This window comes from Notolepis coatsorum (genome assembly GCF_963971535.1).
Source record: "Notolepis coatsorum genome assembly, chromosome: 20".
In the NCBI taxonomy this organism is placed as follows: Eukaryota; Metazoa; Chordata; class Actinopteri; order Aulopiformes; family Paralepididae; genus Notolepis; species Notolepis coatsorum.
Window position 1 is genome coordinate 16,572,130 of NC_140184.1, and position 27,277 is coordinate 16,599,406.

Sequence of the window (27,277 nt, forward strand, 5' to 3'; positions counted from 1 at the left end):
CCTAATTACGGGACCATATGGTGGGATGCAGTGGACTGGCTCACATGTGAATGTACTGCATGTAAACACAATACGGCGGGCTCTACAGTAGGCCAGTAGGTCAGGAGTGTGTGTGTGTGTGTGTGAGTGAGTGAGTGAGTGAGTGAGTGAGTGAGTGAGTGAGTGAGTGAGTGAGTGAGTGAGTGAGAGAGAGAGTGAGTGAGTGTGAGAGAGAGTGATAGAGTGAGTGTGTGTGTGTAGGTGTGAGTGTAGGTGTGAGTGTGTGTGTGTGTGTGTGTGTGTGTGTGTGTGTGTGTGTGTGTGTGTGTGTGTGTGTGTGTGTGTGTGTGTGTGTGTGTGTGTGTGTGTGTGTGTGCTCAGCGGGGGCTGAGAACAGAGGGTCTGTAGGATGACTCCCCTTCATTCTGAGCAGGCTGGTGATCAGGTCACATCAGTACAATGATCAGTATGACGTTCACTCAGCCGGCAAGATCTGCTTATTAAGCATCACACTCACACACGCGTACACTCACACACATGTACCCTCGTGCACACACGTACACTCACACACATGTACCCTCGTGCACACACGTACACTCACACACATGTACCCTCGTGCACACACGTACACTCACACACATGTACCCTCGTGCACACACGTACACTCACACACATGTACCCTCGTGCACACACGTACACTCACACACATGTACCCTCGTGCACACACGTACACTCACACACATGTACCCTCGTGCACACACGTACACTCACACACATGTACCCTCGTGCACACACGTACACTCACACACATGTACCCTCGTGCACACACGTACACTCACACACAATCTATCTACTGTGATTAAATATAACCATTTAATGGACTTGAACACAGTGTGTGTGTGTGCATGTCATGTTTGTGTGTGTGTATATTGGAGGGGGGGGGGGGGGGCTAACCGAGTTTGCGTTTGGGCTGTCTTTGACTTATCACATTATACCATGTGCCGGGAGAGCCACGCCACACATATGTCAATTAGCCGCCTGGGGCATTCATGTGTCTGTCACTCATTGTCTCTCACATAGAGACACAATTTGATTAGGAGGATTAATGGAATATCAATGTTGTATCAGCTAGCCTAATGTGCACCATAAAGACATATATATATATATATATATAAGTTTATATTCTAGTATTGCTGGCAGGTCTAAACCAGAATTTAAACCATTACGGTGGACATGAATGACATGGGCAAATTCTTCCAAGTGGGCGACATTGCCCTTTAACCCTTTCACTACCACGCTACAGAAGGTCAACCGACTGCCACACTACAGACGGTTAACCTGAAGGGGTTAACCTTCTGTAGTGTGGTTGTGAAAGGGCTAACACACCGTTGTCTCGTGGCAGTGAAAGGGTTAACCTTCCGTATTGTCGCAGTGAAGGGGTTAACCATTTGGTAGTGAACGGGTTAAATGGGTTGAACAATTAGTTGTTGTCATGTCCCAAACATATAATAAATAGGATGAAGGGAATCTAGCCGAAGGGTGCAGGGCAGGCTCACCACCAACACCACTCTGAGAGGTGGCTGAGCTGGAACAGGTGAGACACCGCAGCACACATGCCAGCCAGGTGGCCAATTAACCAGAGGTAGGCTGGCTCCCAAAGACATCACTTTGCTTGTTAACAAGCTGTGAGCTGCACCGCAAAACAAATGTGACTCTCCCAGTTCCCATTGTGCCTTTTCACTAGAGACAAAGGCCATTTCTGCCAGGGCCCACATTCACTTAGCGCTCACTCTCGGGGTACTTACCCCGAACTGAGCCGTGTTTTGAGGCCAGCGCTGCTTAAGAACCGATGTGAAGAGTTTACCTAAAGCTCGGACCACAGAGGAGGGCCTGGAGAACACTGCTGGTGTGGGGGGCAGGCGGGAGGAAACAGTGGACAGAGCGACAAAAGGCCGGTAGGGTCTAATTAAAAGAGCATGGGGACTTTGTTATTGTCCTCCAAAGGCAGCACCCCTGGGAGGCCAGAGGGGGCTGGGGAGAGGTGGGGCAGACAGGCCCTGTGTTTTGGGGGACAGTGGCCCTGCGGGGCTCCATGCCTTGGGCCCAGTCAAGCAGGATGATCAGAGGGGCATGTTCACCCTTCCATGGGCAGGGAGGGAGGGGAGGAGAGAACCCTAAAAAACAGGATGAAAGAGGGCCGGGGAAGCCGAGGGGGGTGGGGGGTGCCCCCCCGTTTTCTGTCGAAGAGGGTCAGTCTGCTCTTCTGTCCACAACCCGCCGTCACAAACAGGACGGGAGAACTGTCACAAGCGATCCACTCCAGAGGCTGTTACTGCTAATTATTCACTTATCGCTGTGGTTTCCCTGTCCTGTTAAGCACCACACTGACAAAGACTGTAGAACTACAACCAGCACAGCGGCGACATCCACAGGGTTTGCATGCAGGATTCTGTAACACCATTCTGGGGGTCACCAGAATCAAACTGTTCTTTTATAGCGATTCACCGTCGGCTGATGGTCGTACAAAATCACAGAGTATAATCATTACAATCACAGACAACATCCGACCACCCGAGTGTCTTTACTTCCTGTCCAGAGTGCCCACCTGGTCGGAGTCGTCTGCCACCAACACAGGAGAACAACCTGATCAGCTCCTTTTCACCCCCAACATGTAGACAGCAACAGCTGCGGCTCAATAAGTCACAAACAAGCCAACGCTCACATGTGTGCACTGGTGTAACACACATTCACAGACAAGAAGCACAGACACTTGAATTGCATGCTCTCACATCTACTGAAACCCACACGGGTTCCCACATTGACAGCAGCACAGACACACTCCGTTGTATGTGTGTGAGAGAGTAAGTAAGACCAGGAGAAAAGCAATCAACGCCTCATCCACGTGGATGTACAGAATCAAACGCACCCCGTCTTTTCCGCAAAGCCGGGGGCTATTCACTCATTCTAGCCTCTAAGCCCCGGGGCTAACTTGTACAGGTGCTGCTATTCCATTAGCACACTTTGCTTGATATCATTTAAATGGTTGAATCATCCACTGGAGGAAATACACTAGCATAAACCCCCGTGGCTAACGCTAATCACAAGCTAACACCTCTGGTCCTCAGACCGCAATTCACACCCACACTTAACATTCATTAGCAGCTTCCTATTTCAGATGACTTTAAGAGGGAGCCAGTTCAGAGAGGGAAAGGAAGAAAGGAGAGAGAGAGAGAGAGAGAGAGAGAGAGAGAGAGAGAGAGAGAGAGAGAGAGAGAGAGAGAGAGAGAGAGAGAGAGAGAGAGAGAAAGAGAGCGAGAGAGAGAGAGAGAGGGGGGGGGGGGGGGGGGGGGAGTGGAGGAGGGAGTTAGTGAAATGTCCATTCAGACTAATAATGGAGCTAATTTTCAACCCCAGAAACCCTCCACGAGATTCCAACTACTGACCGGTCGCTTTTCAACTCTTCGGAGTAAAGTTCACCAGATTAAACCAGAGAGACGTGGTCAAATGACTGACACAAAGCATGTCAGCAAAACACAACGCCTCACACATACAACAACAACAACAACAACAACAACAACAACAACAACAACACATACAAAACAAAACACAGCAGACATTCAGAAGCAGAATCCAAACGTTTCTTGCTACATGACACAACCACAACACAGCAGCGTCTGTGTGTGGAGTAAGACCCTCTTTCTCCTGTGTTTTCTATCCTCCTATTTTGCATGTTTATACGTGTGTATGTGTGTGTGTGTGTGTGTGTGTGTGTGTGTGTGTGTGTGTGTGTGTGTGTATGTGTGTGTGTGTGTGTGCGTGTATATGTGTCCCATCCATCCATCCGTCCATCCACCCTACCTCAGTGTGTCCAGGCTCTGGTTCGGACAGAACAGCAGTTCCCTGAGCAGAGCAGGGAGCTGCAGCGGTCATCCTGACGCCGGCTTGAAAACACACTGACTGACTGAGAGACGTGTATACACACACACACACACACACACACGCACATGCATACACTCTCACACACTGATTGGAGCCTCCCGGTAGCCCCGGCTAGCCCCCTCCCACTCTCCCTCCACCTCCTCACCCCCTATTCACAGGCAAATGCTACTGGGCTAAATACCAGATGGGCCTTCCCCAGCAACTGCGGGACGGGCAGGGGAGAGGGGAGGAGGGGGGGCACTGTCGCCACCACTACAAAGCCACTTGAGTGAAAGCAGGGATGGAGGGATGGAGAGGGAGAGGGAGAGGGAGAGGAGAGAGAGAGAGAGAGAGAGAGAGAGAGAGAGAGAGAGAGACGGAAAACTTGGCACTGGACTGCTACCTGGACTGTGTGAAAACCAACAGGCTTTCACTGCACACATGCACCCACACACACCACACACGCACACACCCCCAGTCTGTCAGTGACCAGTGGTGTGGGCTGATGGATGAGGCTAACTGGTGCCCGTGGCCGTGTTGGTATTGTTAGTTATTGTACGCTCTGGACGGCGCTCTATGAGCTTGACAAATGAGCCTGAAGAAAAGTCCTCCACCAGGCAGCGCGGGGATGATTCAGCTCCCAGGGACCGGCACCCTGCACCCTGCCACGGGACCGGCGTTCACTCAATGGACAGCATGTCCGTTTTGCCTTAAGAGTGAATGGTGCGTACGTGTTCGGGCACAAAGGGGGAGCGTGTACCAAACCCACAGAGCAGGTTTCATGCTATGATCCCACCTCTGGTCCGCTTGATAGGGGTTCGTTTGGACAGGCTTTGAGATGGTAATTTACTTCAATACTTGGTTAAGTTGAGAGAGGAGGGAGGAAGCGTGCCCTGTGCGCGTGCATGTATGTGTGTGTGTGGGCGCTCCTTGGAGACATTGCTGTGTATCGATGTCCTGATCAATACCTCTGCTGCTTCCAGCCTGTTCAGGCCGTCATATCAATACACCTTCTGTCATATCAGACCACAATGCATCACCACCTGGCAGCATTAATCTGGGTGACAGTTACACCCTGGTGATCCAGGATCCGTACTGAAGTGGACCTTGTTGTAACAACCTCTTGTATTCCAACAAGAAACAACAATCTTTTTAAAAGTAGGTTAGGGTCCAGGTGTTTTTATAAGTCTAGCTATAGGAGTAAATTAACCCTATCAATTAAATAAAAGCCAGTGTGCAAATCAATGTAGTCATATCCATTTAATAGTGGGCGGCGACAGTGACTCAGGAGGTAGAGCGTCGTCTGGTAAGCGGAAGGTTCCAGGTTCGATTCCCTTTCCTCCCGGGCAGCGTGACAAATTGTCCTTGAGCAGGACACTTAACCCCTAACTGCTCCTGATGAGCAGGTTGGCACCTTGCATGGTCGCCTCCACCGTCGGCGAATGTGAGGAACAAAATTGTAAAGCACTTTGGATATAAGTGCTATTTAAATGCAGTCCACAAGACAATTGGAATGAGTCTTTTGGCATATCCCTCCTAGTTACACATTACACACAGTCCTCCACTTCCTCAGAGAGGTCATAGTGCAGGGTGGCCAGTGGCGCAGCGCCCCCTGGAGCAGTTAGGGGTTCAGTGTCTTGCTCAAGGACACCTCCAACACTCTTGCCAGGAGGAGCCAGGATCCAACCGGGAACCTTCCGGTTAACCAGGCGAGCGCTCTGAGCGGAAACGGCACTCTGTACGAAACTGTGCTCAACTTCTGGGGCTCCTTGATGTTGGGAGCCTTTGATTTATTCTCGAGGACAGGCACATTCATCTGAAAAGTGACAACCACCACAACTACTGCTGTTCCAAGATATCCATCAAGTGAGACTTACAGAGGGGAGGTCTTAGGAAGGAGGAGGAGGAGGAGGAGGAGGAGGAGGAGGAGGAAGAGGAAGAGGATACGGAGGGCTGGATATGGAGAGGCAAGGAACCCTGCATCACATCAATAATGTCGTGCTGAGCTCAGCCTCAATCTTCAGAGAATTAGCGAGTGAGCGACTGAGTGTGTGGCTATGGGAGAGCGTACAGAAGATGGATCAAGCAACAGCTTACCATCTTAGAGTCCCAGTGTGAGATAAAGCAGTCTTATTGGCAGCGCTTGGCACCGCAGAGCTCGCTGGTTAAATTCTTAAGTGCAGGCTTAGGGCTGCTTAGCGATCATTAATAAGAGCCTTGGGCAGGAGAACAAGGCGACACAGAGGTGCTGCCCCTCCCCCGTTTGTCAATGTACAGGGTCCCGGGACAGAGTCCTGAGCCAGACCCCATTCAAGGGTCTCATAATACAAAACACTGACTCCCGCTGCCAATTCTGTCATTCAGCGTCATTCATACCAGATTATGGCAACTTGTGAAACGTCCAGGAAGGAAATGCTTGATCTTTTGATATGGAAAACGCATTGTGATGCAGGGCGTTGTGCTCTGGCCTGGGCAGTGTATTCATCATCAGTGTGGCCTGGGCAGTGTATTCATCAACAGTGTGTAACACACAAGCCTGTAATGTACGCAAATGATGTAAATAATGTAATGAGTATAATGGAAAGAGAATGTAACACTGAAAGAGATGGTTAAAAACAGTAATTTATGCAAATATAACTCCCATTATGTGCTTTTGACTGTAAAAAACTATGTCTTAACCCTTTCACTACCACACTACCAAAAGGGTTAACCCTTTCACTGCGACAATACAGAAGGTTAACCCTTTCACTGCCACACACGACAAAGGGTTAACCCTTTCACTACGACACACGTCAAAGGGTTATAACCTTCTGTAGTGTGGTAGTGAAAGGGTTAAAACAACAGTTAATGGCAAAGCCAGGGATTTCAGCCCAGTACTGTACTGCCTGCGTACAGGGATCCATAGCTGTAGGCTGAATGTGTAGCAGGTCCAGTGGCTTCCGTCGTATGAAATTAGTCTGGCAGGGTCTTTGTGTTCCCATCAGAAGTGTGAGACGGATTTCAGCCACGAACACTCCTCCCCCACCTGTCACTCCTCTCTACAGTATGGGGCCATCTGGAGCTCAATGACCCGACACGCGACACAAGGGGGTACCGCACCTTCCTCGGACACCCCTCGCCCCCCCCCCCCAGCCCTGCCTGTAGGCCATACCACAGCGTCATCAATAGGAGATCAGTACGGCACTGCACTTTATTTACAAAGACACCCCCAAGGACCGCCGCCCTGGCCTCAATGCAAACTGTCACTTTCCCTTCATCATTGATTTCTGATGAGTCCAGGGCACGGACGGCCACGCGTCAATATAAAAGCATTTGTCACAGAATATGTGTCGTGGTGGAGGGGTCTGCAGATGCACATTGTACACCAGGGGAGCGTGGCGGAGCACAAAGGGTGCACGGCTGTTTGTAAAGGGAATACTGTTAAGAGTCCCCCTTGTCCCATTGTGCCCCGTCTCTAAATGGACAACCTTTGAAGCCTCGTTGTCCTCGGTTAGGAGAGGAGTCGTGTACGAGTATATGTTGGCCAACATTGGTCAACCAAATATTTGATGACCTTTCTTGCTAATCTTTAATCTGTGTATGTATGCTAATCTATGAAATGTTGTAAAGTTTTGATAGACATGAGCTAGAAGAACCATATAATTCTTCAGACAAAGAACCATATAATTCTGTTTTGAAATTATTTTGACATAGCCCCAAGTACTCAAAACTCTACTTTCTTTAACCATGAATGTACACAACACAATAAAGTTAGAAAACATTGTTCCTCTGAAAACCTAAAACGGAGTCATATTCTCTGAGTCTGAGGTATTGAATTGTTATGTCTTGTACTAAATTGTCCCCTTACAGTGCATCTACACCGTGTATTGTGGTAGTCTGGTCCTGCTCATTGGGCATCTACACCATGTATTATGGTAGTCTGGTCCTGCTCATTGGGCATCTACACCATGTATTATGGTAGTCTGATCCTGCTCGTTGGGCTAACGTCCCTAACACGTCCCACTCTAATTTAGACCTAAGCAGGGAGGGAATGTCAACAGTCAAATATTATGGAGGTGAGGTGCGTCACTCCCTAGGCCACCCTCCTCGATCCATACCACTCTTCACTCAGACCAAATGCTAAACACACAGATACACCCCCCCCCCCCCCCCCCCACTCACCGAAGAAAGTATTACAGAATTACATCTCTCTCTCTCTCTCTCTCTCTCTCTCTCTCTCTCTCTCTCTCTCTCTCTCTCTCTACCGCATACAAAATATTTCCTCTTAAGTCCAGACCAAGCTGTGTAAACTAGCCCACATAGTAAAAACAGACGGGCTATGCGCCGCCACCCAAGGTCATTTTGAGAGGCAGGCTGTCACATAAAGAAGTACAAGGAAATACATTACTCAGGCGTAATGGTAGAAATCACTCCACCCAATGTCAAACAGCTCGTAGTGGCTGTGTATACAAACCATCACAGTGATGGCGGTGCTTCTGAGTTATCACCCCAGCAGAGTAAAGTCCATTAGCCTATTAGCCTATTAGCCTTCTAACTTAAACCCACCCTGATTAGCGCCACACGACCAGACAATAGGCTTGTTGTCGCACGTGGGTTCCCTCAGCCGATGCTCTGAATGAGAATAGGACGTGTTTTTTTGTGTCATAACACCGTAGCTGCATCTCTACTTTTGGATGGTCGCGGCGGTGAGGTTGGGCTGGGGGGGGGGGGGGGGGGGGGTCAATGTGCTAGCAGATGGTGGAAGGGGGATCTGTGTGTACACAGAGTCTCGGGGTAGACTCAGTTGAGTGGTTTTGTAGGGGGAGGGGGGTGGGGTATGTGCTCGTCGTGCGAGGGGGTATGATTATGCTAATTTTCTAAATGTGACGGCGGTCTGCGAGTAGACCGTGGAGGGAGGCAGCTGTCACGTGGAGACGCAGACCGTAGGAGGGGAGACTAGAAGGGAAAGTTCAACTCTGACCTGGCTGACCTGTTGCACTGCTGAGTATGAGCTAGGTGTGTAGAGACCACCCACACGCCACAAGGTGAAGTGGTGCTGAGGCGATCAGACAGACAAGAGATAGCAGTCTATGATGCAATAGCTGAAGATTAAGATGGGACAGTGATGAAACTACTGAAGTAGAGATGTTTTCACAGGGCACATTTTGGCCCAGCATGAAAATGTGGATTTGCATACAAGCTGTTTTAATGGCTGTTGCTAAAGTTTGCAACACTAAACATCGCCACAGAGTTAAAAGGGTTTATTCGGCTCCAGGTCAAAGTCGAACCTCTGAGCTCAGCGCCAGTCTAGTTATACTGTACGTAGGCAGGTTAATGAGTTCCAATTACAACTAGGTTAATGTTTATGAGCTTGTTTCTTTGCAGCATTGTTTCTTAGCTGCAATAGGAGAGTGTTAGTAGCTACGGATGTAGATAGACCAATGGAATGGCATTGATCTGAAGGAAACGAAGAAATTGACAATGCGGTGATCTCACATACAAGTGCCCCCCCCCACACACACACATACATACATACATACATACATACACTGGTGCAGTCTTATTCTCTCTCTTCCCAGGCTCCTGGTACGACAATCCTCCCTAGAGGCTGTGTTGATAAACCTTACAGACTGACTATTAGGTTTATTCCAATGCTGATTTCCTACAGCATCTCAGTATAAACCTTACCGTGCCGATTCTACACATATATATCACAGTCCATCAAACAGAACATACTGAGTCTTACCGGTGCATTTACAAATCATTCATGTTATTCAAGGGGCAAAAGTAATTAAAAAAACCATCTGATTAATTCTCAGAAAAAATATGCAATGCCATTACTACTGTAGGACTATGAATGGCAAAGGACAAAGCTGGCATACAGTAGCTCGGGTGCGAGGCTTCCGTGATTCGAGAGCCAATTCATTGTTTGATTGTGAAAAGTGAAGTCACACACACACACACACACACACACACACACACACACACACACACACACACACACACACACACACACACACACACACACACACACACACACACACACACACACACACACACACACACACACACACACACACACACACACACACACACACACACACACACACACACACGCACGCACGCTTTGCCCACTCACACACAATGTACACACAGCTTTTCCCATAGCTGGCCTGCATGTACATGCACGCACAAACAATACAGGCCTGTACTTGCCCACAGCTTTGAAAGGAAGAGAGTGAGGGGTAACAGGAAAACCACAATTCCAAATCTCACAGTAGGACAACATCCTTTAAAATAACTTCTCTTGACGTCCTCTAGTAACGATGTGGCTAGTTTCTGATATAACCTTTTGTTAATATAGTTATGGACATTGAATGAATGCCGTATGATGACCAGGCAACATATGGTCATAGGCTTGATAAATGGGTATGTACCAAATCCCAAAAGCAAAAGAAATTATATATATATAACTTCTCTTCAATCTGCGACAATCTGCGTTTATTCTGTGATGGATGAACATATGTCACATGACCACCTATGAAGCCACCTATGACGGAAGAGCTGGTTCTGGTTCCATAGGTCCGTCTCTCCTTCCTGCTCACAGTAACTCTCTGTCCACGTTCACACCGTTCAATATCCAACCGGTGGATCACGCTACCGACTGACTCGCTGAAGCTATTGTTGTATTGACTACTATCTCACATCCTTAACCACATCCCACCAAACCAGGTGGTTGAGAAAGGAGTTAGCTAAATAAACATATATCTACAGTACATTATGCAACAGAGAGTGGAAAAACACGGTGCACTCTTTTAACGAGTGCTTTCCACCCAGAAATGCTGCGTCGCCACCGGTGTGGGGAAGACTTTCTAAAAAGAAAAGGCCAGAGACGACTTAAAAAAAAGATCAACTTCCATCATCGTTCATCATTACTGCTAAATATTCCATTGTTGTTTTTATTCTAATTCGTGTATGCATACTCAACCACATTGTGCACAATTGTACAGCCCTGGCCTATTTTATTTTATATTTTATTTAATAATTATATTATACTTCTATTTTTATTTAGTTTACATACCATTTTATTTGATTCTACCTTTTATTTGATTCTACTGTAATTGTCTGTCTGTTAATGCCGCACCAAACAACATATAATTCCTTGTGCGTGTAAACTACTCGGCAATAAAGACCTTTCTGATTCTGATTCCGATTATTACGAAACACAACAATAAGCCCAGAAACATCCCCACCAATTCTTTAAACATTCACAGTCGTACCTTATCATCAAAGACCCAAGGAAAGGCAGAGACGGTACCTTGTCGAAGAACTCATAGAGGCGGACGGTCTTGTCGATGTGGTCCCTGGTGTCCTCCACCCTCTGGGAGAAGTCCTGCAGGTGCACCCAGAAGGAGCGCACTTTGACCTCGTAGACCTGCAGCTGGGGCGACGACACGTCCTCCCAGCGCTCCAGGCGTCTCAGCAGCGCCTGCCCGCCCTTACAGTGCTCCTGGGGAGATCAAACAGGCCGACAGAGAGAGAGAGAGAGGGATGATAAGATATGGAGAGAGGGACAAAGGAGGGAGTCGTGTACCCTTGCGGTTAATGATGCAGTTGTGGTTTAACTGGTCGGAGGGGGGGGGGGGAGCGTCGAGTACAGAGGGTCGCCGCGGGCCGCTCGCTCTCTAACCCGTGACCATTTAAAGTCATGGTTTGGTGTTTTTGTTTTGAGGTGGTAAAACCACACAACAGTGAAATATGGAGGAAAGCTATGACTGCAACGCTGCATTTGAGAGCCCCTTTAAACTCTAGCATGGAACCTTGGAGAAAGAGAGACAGAGAGGGGGGCGACAGTGGCTCAGGAGGTAGAGCGGTCGTCGGAAGGTTCCCCGTTTGATTCCTGCTCCTCCCAGGCAGCGTGCCCTTGAGCAAGACACGTAAACCCCCTAAATTGCTCCCGATGAGCAGATCGTCATGGTTGTCCCGGTGTGTGAATGCGTGAGTGAATGGGTGAATGTGAGAAACAAAATTGTGAAGTGCTTTGGATGAAAGCGCTATATAAATGCACCATTTACCATTTAGAGAGAGTTTTGCTGTGGCGTGATGGGCGTGATGTGTATCGATGTGTAATGCGTCACAAACCCCACCCTCTTTCCCCGATCCTCCGATCGCAATGCTTGTCCGAGGGAAGCGACGGTTGTGATTGGAGGATCAAATAAAGAGGGCGGGTGAACCGGTGACGTACATATGCGGCCGTGTAGAAGTCTTTAAAGTCTCTCTGCTTGCTGTGCAGCTGCTCCAGACTGTCCTCCAGCTCCCCGAGCGTCTTCAGACGACTCTCTCCGACCTCCACGATCCACTCGTTCACCTGGAGACAGACACACAAGGTCAAGGTCACCTTCATTTATAGAGCACATTTAACACCAACCCAAGGGCTTCAAAGTACAAAGAAACAGACAAATACAAAATACAATATAAAATCCACAAGTCAATACAATTAAATAGTCACAACAGGACCAAGGAGCCTCAAAAGGCCAATGATAAGTGAGTTTCCAGCCGTGACTTAAAACTCTCTAGGGTCTGGGCAGACCGGATTTGTAGTGGCAGACAGACTATTCCACAACTTGGGGGCAGCCACCGCAAAAGCTCGGTCGCCTTTAGTCTTTAGCCTTGGGACATCATCGATGACTTCAGTGCTCTAATTGGGGTGCAAACATGGAGAAGTTCAGCTAGGTACCTGAGGGGCCAATAATGTCTTAAAGACAAACAACAGCATGTTTTAATCAATACTGAAGCGAACAGGAAGCCAGCACACACAAAAGACACACACACAACACACACAAGCTTTTAACTTCACAGAACAGCTACTAACATTTCCATTGACCCCCGACCTTTCTCTCGTCCATAAAACATCTAGTCCGATCTAAACCGGCACTAAAAGGTGGGCAGATTTACACTGCCTTCCCAGTCAGTCCATCTAAAGCAGGGGTTCCCAAACTTTTCAGGCCGTGACCCAAAAATAACGGGGTCAGAGAGCCGCGACCCCCACTATTATAGGAGGTAAAAAAAGATTTATTTTAAATAATTAAAAAAAAAAATTATAAATGGAAATGTATGGTTGAAACATGCACACGTTCAAACGCACACACACTAATAAGCATTGGAGGCTTTTAACCAGGGCCGGACTGGGGAAATCATTCAGGCCAGGAAATATAGTGCAAAATATAGCCCCAGTCAGGCCACTTTTTAAGCAGGGGGTCTGGGGGTCCCCCACCAGGACATTTCTTGTTACAAAGACTTCATTTCCTGCATTCTGGTGCAGGCATTTCTTTATTTGTACCCTTTAAATGCCAGTGTTTGTGATGGCATCACAAATTGTAAAAAAATTTGCCCTGATCATAACACCACATATTAATTTTATAATTCTAACCCTTTAAATGCCAGTGTGTGTGATGGCATATATTTGCAATATATCAAATGCAAAGTCGATTTTTCTGGGGGGGATTATTACAGGCTAGCATGTGTCAATGATTAGCAACAACAGTTTTTTGTAAGGGTCCCGCCTCCACCAATCACATGCGGCTCCTTTTGTGTGTGTGTGTGTGAGAGCGAGAGAGAGAGATAGTAGTTCTCCAACTTGTGTGAGTTGCAGTGATCTCCTGGTTGTTCCCCACCTAGGTTATCTAACTATTGCGCTGCTGCAACTAGAAACACTGTCCTGGCCTGCTTCTAAGTTCAGTGGCCTGACTGCAAAAAAAAAAAAAAAATGATTATTATTATTATTATTTTTTTAAATCATCTGGCGACCCTCATCTGGCGATTTTTTTTTACAAGTCAATTATTAATTAGAATATAGAATATTTGTTGACAGCCCTACTTACCAGTAACTGTGTACCGTTACACCCCTACATTACATGTAACGCTAAACGCCAAGTCCTGTGCGAGGATCCTGTTTAGCGCTCTGCTGCTCCACTGTGCTCCACACAGACCGTACAAACCTTCCATTGAGGAGAGCAGGGCGCTAGTCACCGTGCCTGCTAGGAGGCTGCAAACTACAGGCAAGGCTGCTGTGGTGCGGTTGTCTATGTGACTGTGTGGTCTATGATTACTGCATGTAACTAATGATTATAACTAACATATATTATTGTCAGAGTTTTACCTGCCTGTTATATACTTAAGTGGCCCACCTGTGTTCCTTCCAGCTGCTGGATTGGAAACGTGACACGTATGTTTTGTATCTTTCACTGTTTATAAATATGGGGTTTTATAGTAGTGCCTTGTCCTTCCCCAGGGCTCTGGAACGAGTTCCTAAACATTGTGCTCCTCAAGATTCCCTAAACACCCCATATCCTTGTACAAAAAAATCCCCCAAGCCTCCCCAAGAAAACCATGGCTGAGATAGTATCTCAAATTTTGCGTAAATCAATGCAATGCAGCAAGAATGATCTCAAGACACCTCCACTTCAAAACCATGTTTAGGCTCTATGCTGCAAGCTCCAGCTCACATAAACATCATTAGGCATCCAAGCCAACTCAAATCACCAGCTCACATAAACATCATTAGGCATCCCAGCCAACTCAAATCACCAGCTCACATAAACATCATTAGGCATCCCAGCCAACTCAAATCACCAGCTAACATAAACATCATTAGGCATTCCAGCCAACTCAAATCACCAGCTAACATAAACATCATTAGGCTTCCCCACCAACTCAAATCACCAGCTCACATAAACATCAATTAGGCATCCCAGCCAACTCAAATCACCAGCTCACATAAACATCATTAGGCATCACAGCCAACTCAAATCACCAGCTAACATAAACATCATTAGGCATCCCAGCCAACTCAAATCACCAGCTCACATAAACATAATTAGGCATCCCAGCCAACTCAAATCACCAGCTCACATAAACATCATTAGGCATCCCAGGCCCAGCCAACTCAAATCACCAGCTCACATAAACATAATTAGGCATCCCAGCCAACTCAAATCACCAGCTCACATAAACATCATTAGGCATCCCAGGCCCAGCCAACTCAAATCACCAGCTCACATAAACATCCATTAGGCATCCCAGCCAACTCAAATCACCAGCTCACATAAACATCATTAGGCATCCCAGCCAACTCAAATCACCAGCTCACATAAACATCCATTAGGCATCCCAGCCAACTCAAATCACCAGCTCACATAATCATTAGGCATCCCAGCCAACTCACTAGAAATAATTTACTCTGCATCGTTTGCCTGTCCTCACAAAATAAAATAAAAAGGCTCCTCTGTTTTACAGGATTGTCCTTGGCAGTCTATGGGTACCTGGTATTGGTATGTGGCTACCAATAAAACCAGCTTGTCTGTACTGTAATGTCATTATGTACCAGCAGTCCCAGCATGTATACTGTAATGTTATTATGTACCAGCAGTCCCAGCATGTCTGTACTGTAATGTTATTATGTACCAGCAGTCCCAGCATGTATACTGTAATGTTATTATGTACCAGCAGTCCCAGCATGTATACTGTAATGTTATTATGTACCAGCAGTCCCAGCATGTATATATACGTATATATACTGTAATGTTATTATGTACCAGAAGTCCCAGCATGTATATACTGTAATGTTATTATGTACCAGAAGTCCCAGCATGTATATATACTGTAATGTTATTATGTACCAGCAGTCCCAGCATGTATATATACTGTAATGTTATTATGTACCAGCAGTCCCAGCATGTATATACTGTAATGTTATTATGTACCAGCAGTCCCAGCATGTATATACTGTAATGTTATTATGTATACCAGCAGTCCCAGCATGTATATACTGTAATGTTATTATGTACCAGCAGTCCCAGCATGTATATACTGTAATGTTATTATGTACCAGCAGTCCCAGCATGTATATACTGTAATGTTATTATGTACCAGCAGTCCCAGCATGTATATACTGTAATGTTATTATGTACCAGAAGTCCCAGCATGTCTGTACTGTAATGTTATTATGTACCAGCAGTCCCAGCATGTATATACTGTAATGTTATTATGTACCAGCAGTCCCAGCATGTATATACTGTAATGCTATTATGTATACCAGCAGTCCCAGCATGTATATACTGTAATGTTATTATGTATACCAGCAGTCCCAGCATGTATATATACGTATATATACTGTAATGTTATTATGTACCATCAGTCCCAGCATGTATATACTGTAATGTTATTATGTATACCAGCAGTCCCAGCATGTATATATACGTATATATACTGTAATGTTATTATGTATACCAGTGGTCTCAGCATGTATATACTGTAATGTTATTATGTACCAGAAGTCCCATCATGTATATACTGTAATGTTATTATGTACCAGCAGTCCCAGCATGTATATATACTGTAATGTTATTATGTACCAGCAGTCCCAGCATGTATATACTGTAATGTTATTATGTACCAGCAGTCCCAGCATGTATATACTGTAATGTTATTATGTATACCAGCAGTCCCAGCATGTATATACTGTAATGTTATTATGTACCAGCAGTCCCAGCATGTATATACTGTAATGTTATTATGTACCAGCAGTCCCAGCATGTATATACTGTAATGTTATTATGTACCAGCAGTCCCAGCATGTATATATACTGTAATGTTATTATGTACCAGCAGTCCCAGCATGTATATACTGTAATGTTATTATGTACCAGCAGTCCCAGCATGTATATACTGTAATGTTATTATGTACCAGAAGTCCCAGCATGTCTGTACTGTAATGTTATTATGTACCAGCAGTCCCAGCATGTATATACTGTAATGTTATTATGTACCAGCAGTCCCAGCATGTATATACTGTAATGCTATTATGTATACCAGCAGTCCCAGCATGTATATACTGTAATGTTATTATGTATACCAGCAGTCCCAGCATGTATATATACGTATATATACTGTAATGTTATTATGTACCATCAGTCCCAGCATGTATATACTGTAATGTTATTATGTATACCAGCAGTCCCAGCATGTATATATACGTATATATACTGTAATGTTATTATGTATACCAGCGGTCTCAGCATGTATATACTGTAATGTTATTATGTACCAGAAGTCCCATCATGTATATACTGTAATGTTATTATGTACCAGCAGTCCCAGCATGTATATATACTGTAATGTTATTATGTACCAGAAGTCCCAGCATGTATATATACTGTAATGTTATTATGTATACCAGCAGTCCCAGCATGTATATATACGTATATATACTGTAATGTTATGTACCAGCGGTCCCAGCATGTATATACTGTAATGTTATTATGTACCAGCAGTCCCAGCATGTATATACTGTAATGTTATTATTATGTATACCAGCAGTCCCAGCATGTATATACTGTAATGTTATTATTATGTATACCAGCAGTCCCAGCATGTATATACTGTATGTTATTATTATGTATACCAGCAGTTCCAGCATGTATATACTGTAATGTTATTATTATGTATACCAGCAGTCCCAGCATGTATATACTGTAATGTTATTATTATGTATACCAGCAGTCCCAGCATGTATATACTGTAATGTTATTATTATGTATACCAGCAGTCCCAGCATGTATATACTGTAATGTTATTATTATGTATACCAACAGTCCCAGCATGTATATACTGTAATGTTATTATTATGTATACCAGCAGTTCCAGCATGTATATACTGTAATGTTATTATTATGTATACCAGCAGTCCCAGCATGTATATACTGTAATGTTATTATTATGTATACCAGCAGTCCCAGCATGTATATACTGTAATGTTATTATTATGTATACCAGGGCCCTATTCCCCGTACCTGGTTCAACTAAGTCGATCAAGAGTCCCATTATCCAGATTCAGTTAACCCGATGTTTGAAGCCGGGATTTTCCTGTTCCTCGAAGGTGGATTCAGTCTCGTTAACTCAAACCAGACTTGAGACCCAGGATAAGTGCGCGCGGCCGCTTCAGTTGAAAAGCCAGCACGTATCGATAGCAGAGATCCTAATTCTCTAACGGCATTGATTGATTAATTGATTTAAAACTTTATTAACAGATTGCATTACGGCTCAATCGCCTCGCCGACAAGTTAAATGCGTTATCTATAGGCTAATTTTAAGTCCCTCATTACCCCAATCAATCAGATTATATTTCTTTAAACTTGCCTGCTGGCAGTAGGTTTATGGAATGGATAATCAAATGAGATCTTGCTAGCGAAAATAATTATACAATTATACAGAATAAGGATACGGCTCTCTTACCCATTGATTGATGTATGGTGGATCTTTTACTTATCTGTACTGTGGTGTAACGGTTTCTTCTTTTGACTTTCACGCAGACGACCGGGGTTCGAATCCTAGTCTTTCCTTCTTTTTGCAATGTAGGAATAATTCAATTTGGTGCACGTTGAGAGCTATATAAAGAATGACATCCTCAATGCATGTAGATTTATAATATTTTAACTTAAAACTAGGCTACTTTTGCGTATAATCATTAATATTATATTCCAAAAAATTATATTGGAAACGCTGGGTTTCGAACACCGGTCGCCGGTTGCCAGGATTGAGCACTACCGCTGCGCCACTGTGCCAGACGGGATAAATTCATTGTTTAGCCATTAATGGAGGAGAGACCGTGTTTAGAATATATTTTCTTTTGAATGAAGTTTTATCTCTTTATTCTCAAATGCATTAATGTGACGTCAACGGCTCATTCAATTTCTCAAATCCGTCAAACAGCGCATCTCATCAGACATTTTAATCCCAGTTACAATATCACACAAAATCCACAATCCCCGCATAGACACTTATTAAAATAACCACATGCAGCGTGTATCGCGACTCCGAGCGCCGTATATGACGTGCATTATTTTATTTAGGACAAAGTAAATCTATAGGCTCAATATGATTTATTATCAGCATTTAGTTCTATTATTATACATTTCAAAAGCCCCCTCTAGGAAAACGAAGCACAGAAATATAATTCAGAATGGTATAATGGGATCTAGACTGTGAGAATCATTTCAGGAAACGAGCTGTCACTTCTTTGCGGGGGCGTGGCCATGGTTCATCCGGCTAACTGAACTTAACCCTGCTCCCGACCAGGCTCAAACTTTTTGATCTGTTGTCATGGTGATTTGGACAATCGCGCGTCGGGGAACAGGAAGGTCCGGCTTAAGTCAGGCTTGACCGAAAGTTATCCGGCTAACTCAGTTATCCAGGTACGGGGAACGGGGCCCTGCAGTCCCAGCATGTATATACTGTAATGTTATTATTATGTATACCAGCAGTCCCAGCATGTATATACTGTAATGTTATTATGTACCAGCAGTTGTGCTGAATGTAGGAGAATACATTTGAAAGGTTTGGATCCTGGTGGTGAAGCTACTGTTATAATTGAATCAGTTGCAGCTGCAGCAGTGTGCAGCGCGTGTTCACACTGACCTGCACAGGGTTCCCACAGGCATTGCAAAATTTTATTCAAGGTCTTTCAAGTCTTTTCCAAGCACAATTTGTAATTTAAAGGGATACAATTCACTTTTAAATGCCGTTTTTATAGAAAAGAAAATCTGATCCAATATTTATGGCTTAAAACCCATTTCCGACAATTAGTTACACTTTAATAAATGTTTTTATATTTCTTGATTCAGAACAATTTTACCATGGATGAACAACACTTTCAATGCGAATGGTTGATTTGAATTTCAAGGACTTTTTAAGCATCTTGTTAAAGAATGGGCTGTTTTCAAGAAGTTCCAGGCCTCGACTTGTTTTGGTAAGCAGTGTGTAGGGCTAGGGTTAGGGTCAGTGTGTAGGGCGTGTTCACTGACCTCCATGAAGCCCTGCTCCAGGCTCTTGAACTCCATCACAAAGTCCAGCTCCTGGGTGCGACTGTTGGACAGCATCACCAGGCGGTGAACCAGCTCGTCGACCTGCTCGTACAGGCGGCCCACCGCCTCCACCGCGTCCCTGCAACACAGCAGGAGGAGGACAAGCGTTAGAACCAAGACAGCCACTCCTTACGGAGAGAACGAAGAGAACACACTGTGGAATAGCAGAGGCATCAGACAGGCTCCCTTTGTTGATGCTTTTTAGGCCAACTATTTTCCTGTTGACTGACCATTTGGAATCAAATCCATAGTATCATAGTATCCATACAGTTATTATTATTATCTACTCCGGATAGATATGACTAAATGAATGATTGATGGTCCTGTCAGAAGATTTGTCCTGGCTCTTGTTGGCTGTAAAAAAAAAAAAAAAAAAAAAAAAACTCCTAGATAGCTGCTGTAGTCTTGGCCCATCCTACGGTGAGTCAGTGTAGCGTGAGGTCATCAGTGGTAGAAACACACGACGTATGAGGCACCCCATTGGATAATGAGACTTTATGGGTTGACCTTGGGAGGCAGAGTAAAGTGCTCTGATTGGCCGTGAGATAAGGAGGAAATGTTTTAATCTGGGGAGGCAGGTCAGCTTGTTCTGAGTATCCATTGTCAGTTTTCAATAACTCATAAAGTACCGTACTGTATATGAACATGTCTTATCTTATCAGTGTCTGTGTCCTATATCTGATCTTGGTTTAAGAGTTTCTGCACATAGTTACATAGTTACATGTCAGTGCATGTATATTGTGTGTGTGTGTGTGTGTAGTTGGGGCAACATTATGTCAGAGAGTGCCAGTGTTGCAGTGAGGGAAGCCTGGTCTGGTAGTAGATGACTTCATCTCTCTGTGGTAACTACACTGCTCTGCATTGTCCTCCTCACGCACGCTGGTCCCCCCAGGGAGGTCACACTCTGGCCCTTTTAATCACACATTCAAAGTGCTGTCAAGAGTTTGTTGTCAGTATGGAGGAAAGGAGAGTGAATGGAACGGACAGGATGGAATTACAGTTAGAAAACCCTCCTTTTATCTTTTGTTTTCGAGGTCAACGGACAAACGAGTGCGAATGGACCGGTCCTCACGCACAGGGCATTCTGTACACACTCTGCCCCCTACTGACAAGGACACAATAAACACACACTAGCAAGCGCACACACACACACACACACACACTTCATTAAGCCTCTTGAGATGAAACAAAACACAAGTATATCTGTAACCCGACCAAACGGACCATAATAAACCCAACTTCATCCCAGTCAATTTTCTCTCTCTCTCTCCCTCCCTCTCTTCCTTCCGCTCTCTCTCCCTCTCCCCCCTCTCCCCCCTCCCCCCCCTCTCTCTCTCTCTCTCTCTCTCTCTCTCTCTCTCCCCCCCCTCTCTCTCTCTCTCTCTCCCCCCTCTCCCCCCCCTCTCCCCCCTCTCCCCCCCCTCTCTCTCCCTCGCCCTCTCTCCCCCCCCCCCTCTCTCTCTCTCTCTCTCTCTCTCTCCCCCCCCCTCTCTCTCTCTCTCTCCCTACCTCTCTCTCCCTCTCCCTCTCCCTCTGGCTTTGAACTGACTCTGGGAGGGCCTGGTATAATCCACACGTCCACGGCCTCATTCAGACAGTCATCTAAGCGTCGAGGCTACTGTGGCGCTCGCCCCCTTGGCGGGGGACTGTCATCTGTTGTCATGCTAATGTCCTAGCTGCATGCTAACTGTACTGTCCTGTCAATCACGGCTTTGTCCACGGGGAGGGGGAGGGGGGGTATATGTCATAAGTGGGATGGGTTCAACGCTAGGATACTAGGATGGAAGGATGTAGTGAAGGAAGGGGAGGGAAAGAATAAAGGGGATGGATAACAAAGGTAGTTTTTTTGTAGAAATGTCATCTACAGCACACAGCCTAACAACACAACATGTTTTTGTCATTCTCCCAACTAGCTGTGTTACTGGTGGATCAATAGTGCATAATGAGTTGGTTGGCGGACATCTGGTTTAACACAAGGCTTCTGATCCTGCTTGGCCTGCTCAAGAGATACCTCAGGCATGACTCCTGCTCTCACTGTAGACACTAGAGGCAGAGACAACTGGCTGTGGTTGTATAACCTTGACTTCAGTGACAGTGAGCAGGGATGGAGACACAGGCCACAGCATAGAGAACACAGATTTTCAGTCTTAACTTGTAGAGAAAACAGATTTTCAGTCTAACTGATAGAGAAAACAGATTTTCAGTCTAACTTGTAGTGAAAACAGATTTTCAGTCTAACTTGTAGTGAAAATAGATTTTCAGTCTAACTTTTAGAGAAAACAGATTTTCAGTCTAACTTGTAGTGAAAACAGATTTTCAGTCTAACTTGTAGTGAAAACAGATTTTCATTCTAACTTATAGTGAAAATAGATTTTCAGTCTAACTTATAGAGAAAACAGATTTTCAGTCTAACTTATAGAGAAAACAAAATTTCAGTCTAATTTATAGTGAAAACTGATTTTCAGTCTAACTTGTAGAGAAAACAGATTTTCAGTCTAACTTATAGTGAAAACAGATTTTCAGTCTAACTTGTAGAGAAAACAGATTTTCAGTCTAACTTATAGAGAAAACAGATTTTCAGTCTAACTTATAGAGAAAACAAATTTTCAGTCTAACTTATAGAGAAAACAGATTTTCAGTCTAACTTATAGAGAAAACAGATTTTCAGTCTAACTTATAGAGAAAACAGATTTTCAGTCTAACTTATAGAGAAAACAGATTTTCAGTCTAACTTATAGAGAAAACAGATTTTCAGTCTAACTTATAGAGAAAACAGATTTTCAGTCTAACTTATAGAGAAAACAGATTTTCAGTCTAACTTATAGAGAAAACAGATTTTCAGTCTAACTTATAGTGAAAACTGTAACACGGGTGACGTATTCCGGCTGCTTTCTTGCTAATCACAAACAACCTGGAGCCGTCAGCATTGCATTTCAGGTCTATGACATCTGGTCATTTAGTGTTAGCAATATGGCTCTTAAAATTAGGCTAGTTAACTAAACATATACGCCTCCTGTAAAAACCTATGGTTCTCCATTAACACCACATGCAGTTTAACAGACAACATTACTGGTAAATGAGGAAGGAAAACACTGTTCATTTTCGACCTCGACAGAATAAACAGGACCCGGGGGTTTGTTAAAATAACGACAAAGAGGTCCATTGGCTACAAAAGCTAAATGTATCATTTTAATTGGCTGTTTATAGTGAAAACTCATTTTCAGTCTTTTGGCTACAACAGCCAAATGTATTATTTAAATTGGTTACTAATCTAAAAGCGAAAAGGCATTTTATTATTCAGCCTAAACCTTTGGGAAGTATTTGACGTGAAAATATAGCCAGACGCTCTAGATACTGAATATGATGCAGATCCACCACTAGCTCCAGGTTCTGAATATGATGCAGATCCACCACTAGCTCCAGGTTCTGAATATGATGCAGATCCACCACTAGCTCCAGGTTCTGAATATGATGCAGATCCACCACTAGCTCCAGGTTCTGAATATGATGCAGATCCACCACTAGCTCCAGGTTCTGAATATGATGCAGATCCACCACTAGCTCCAGGTTCTGAATATGATGCAGATCCACCACTAGCTCCAGGTTCTGAATATGATGCAGATCCACCACTAGCTCCAGGTTCTGAATATGATGCAGATCCACCACTAGCTCCAGGTTCTGAATATGATGCAGATCCACCACTAGCTCCAGGTTCTGAATATGATGCAGATCCACCACTAGCTCCAGGTTCTGAATATGATGCAGATCCACCACTAGCTCCAGGTTCTGAATATGATGCAGATCCACCACTAGCTCCAGGTTCTGAATATGATGCAGATCCACCACTAGCTCCAGGTTCTGAATATGATGCAGATCCACCACTAGCTCCAGGTTCTGAATATGATGCAGATCCACCACTAGCTCCAGGTTCTGAATATGATGCAGATCCACCACTAGCTCCAGGTTCTGAATATGATGCAGATCCACCACTAGCTCCAGGTTCTGAATATGATGCAGATCCACCACTAGCTCCAGGTTCTGAATATGATGCAGATCCACCACTAGCTCCAGGTTCTGAATATGATGCAGATCCACCACTAGCTCCAGGTTCTGAATATGATGCAGATCCACCACTAGCTCCAGGTTCTGAATATGATGCAGATCCACCACTAGCTCCAGGTTCTGAATATGATGCAGATCCACCACTAGCTCCAGGTTCTGAATATGATGCAGATCCACCACTAGCTCCAGGTTCTGAATATGATGCAGATCCACCACTAGCTCCAGGTTCTGAATATGATGCAGATCCACCACCAGCTCCAGGTGGAGTCTCTGATAAAACACTGGGCTACTGATGCTCAACACTTTCAGTGCCAACGACGAGATTTATCATTAGTTCGTGCCAACCGTTGAGTGCCAGCCGACGAGAGATCTGGACACGTGAAAAACCATTCACTGTGGAGATAAAAGTGACACAACCTTTCCAGTAGGAGACGAGATGCTGCTGGGCACCTGTTTCATTTGAGACAGTGGATTTTCACTGATCCCATGTTTGTGAGCGTGTGTGTTTGTGTGTGTGTGCGTGTGTGTGTGTGTGCGTGAGTGCGTGTGTGTGTGTGTGTATGTGTGTGTATGTGTGAGTGTGTGTGTGTGTGTGTGTGTGAGTGTGCGTGTGTGTATGTATGTGTGAGTGTGTGTATGTGTGTGTGTGTGTGTGTGTGTGTGTGTGAGTGTGCGTGATTGAAGGCATTGAGGGCTGCGTCAGCCTTCCTGCACCCTCTCATAATGGAGCAATTAGTCATAATCCGCCCCTTGAACAAACAGAAGGGAGGACAGAGAGAGAGACCAAAGAGAGACCTAAGAGGATTCAAAGGCATTCCAGAGGTTTGAGGTTGGGGGGGGGGTTGGGAGAGAGACATAGAGGGGGAGAAAGGAGGAAGAGAGAGAGAGAGAGAGAGAGAGAGAGAAAGAGAGAGATAGGGTGGAGAGATAAGAGGAGATGGGGAGTATTAATGAAAGGGAGTAGTCTCTCTAGTTGGGGTTGTCGGCTCTAAGCTTTTCCACTATAAGAACCTGCCGCGGAGCACCGCGCCGTCAAACCGAGCTCACGGGTTCCAAATTCCATGGTAACCAGGAAAGTTCTACATTAGGTACTCAGAACTACATTTCGGAGCGGCTCAAGAGGTGCTACTAAACGTGAGTTCCAGGAACATTGGGGGGACGGAGCTAGCAGTGCTCTCCATTGTGACTGGTCAAGAAATGTGTCACATCCATAAAGCTATCCGCTAGCTGGGGGTGAGTTCATTATGCCGTTTTTTTTAAATCCCAGCGTGAACGAAAACTATTTCATACCATCTCGTATTCACTAAAAATAAGGAAGAATGTGATCACAGGTACAACGAGAGCCTTTTCCATGTTTGCTCACGGGGTCACATGCCAAATGACACGGCAGTAACTGTCAGTTTATGTCAACGCTTCAAAGCAACCTTCACGGTTCTTGAATTACAATGGAAAGAGAAACAACTAAACAAGAACCCATTGTTAGTCTACTATAAATAAACACGCCGTTTATCTTCTGTTAACTTGGTTTATTCAATCAACTTGCATAACACCAATACAAAGCCATGCACGAACAGTGAACCTCTTCCTCGTGGTCGACACAGACTAACTGCGCATGCGTTTCCCAGCCTCAAGAGGGCAACCTAGACTACCGTATGGCCAGTAGTATAGACGCAAAAGAGATTACACGTTAACAATCTCATTCTATCTTTTTAAAGAAATAAACAAAAGAAAATAACATTACCTTGCATGAATCATAAAACAATCATACAGTGACTTAAAACAAAACATTTTAAATTCCCCGAGTAGTCAACATAAATTAGGGAAACATTTTTAGAAACAAATACATAAACAAAGGTGTTTTCAATGTTCCATTTCAACAGACACTTTAACCCAGATCCCATTGTCCTTCACCGACTGCTTTTAAGAGCACAAGAGCCGAAGCTCCTTTTTTTGTGAGACAGTCAGCGAGCTGAGATTTTGTGTCTGACCAACGCACCTGCTTGATCCTCTGGCTCTGTATGAGCTCCTTAATGCTACCGATTTCCAACCCGAGTCTCTTCTCTGTGACTTGTTTTGTGGACTTGAGCGCATCGAACAGAGAGTGGTTATCGGTCACACAGATTACAGGGGGTGCATTCAGTCCAGCATTTCCAGTAGTGAGCTCAGAAAATAGTGTGGCTAGAAAAATTGCATTGTCTACCCCATCTGACATGGCAAGAGTTTCCCCTGCAAGGGTACTGCGAACCACACGTCTGATTTTCTTTGAATGCCAACAGATGGGGGAAAACTTCCCTCTTTCTCCCATAAGTGTTATAAAAGTACCTCCCTGTGTACCTCCGTCTGGGAGGTTTCCAAATGAAGCATCACTGAAAACTATCAAGTTCAAAGCATCACTGTTTCCCAGATGTTGAAATCTGAGTGTCACCTTTTCAGACTTTAGCTTACGGATTATCTTATTAGCATCATGAACAGACTGTACTGGTCTCGTCTGTTTAGCAACCCATAGGATCTGTCCTATTTTTGATCGTAGCTGCTCTCTCTCAGTTTCGTTGAGGGGTTAATTTCTCTGTGTGGCCCGACTTGCTTGTATGGGAATAGGCTCCAGGTTCTCGATATAACTTTGTTGATGTACCTGAACTTCACCGTTAACAGTTACAAAATCCATTCCTACATAGGAGAACTTTTCATGCTCCTCACGCCCAACCTTGAATGCAGACTGCAGTTGGGGGATCACATTGGATGAAAAGTTTGATGAGCCTGCCCAAAGAAAATCATCTACATGACATGCAAGCACCCCAGTGACCTTACATTGCTCATCCAACCAGTAAAAGACTGCCGGATCCACTTGTGACACTCTACCACCAGTACTCAGCATGATTTCCTTCACGTTGTTGTACCAGTATAGTGATGCATCTGCAAGACCATATACACATTTCTTTAGTTTCCATACAACATGTTGACATCCTGCCTCTAGAGGGGGGCGGATATATATATCCCTGGGATAGCTCAATACCCTGCAAGAATGCAGATTTGATGTCCATAGAATGGACTTCCCACTGGTTTTGACATATCACTGATAACATAAGTCTATGTGAATCTGTGGCACATGTGGGGGAATCTTTCGGTAACTCTTGAATATTCAGCTCTTCAAAACCTCTGGCAACCAGTCTGGCTTTAGGCACTATACCCTTGGGAGTGTCCTTAAGACTACAAACCCATCTGGTGGAAATGCATTTCTGCCCTGCATCTTCAACTTCCTCAAATACATTATTATTGTGCCAGTTCTTTATTTCTTCCTGTTTAGCTGCATCAAATGAGATGTCTTTGGTTACAAGTACATCAGCTTCTCTGTCTTCTGTTTCAATGTTGAGATTATCAACCTGTGAGATATCAATAGATTCCTTTTGCCCATCACTACC

At 44.8% G+C, this 27,277-nt stretch overlaps 1 protein-coding gene across 1 annotated transcript in view; it reads right to left on the reverse strand.

Annotated features, from left to right (window-relative positions):
* Nucleotides 1-27,277, reverse strand: part of LOC311247321 (uncharacterized protein) — a 163,589-nt gene that overhangs the window by 36,238 nt on the left and 100,074 nt on the right. Inside the window, 4 exon segments of the mRNA XM_084337678.1 lie at nt 1,991-2,118; nt 11,195-11,386; nt 12,122-12,244; nt 19,737-19,875. Of these exon segments, the coding sequence (XP_084193804.1) occupies nt 1,991-2,118; nt 11,195-11,386; nt 12,122-12,244; nt 19,737-19,875 (582 nt within the window).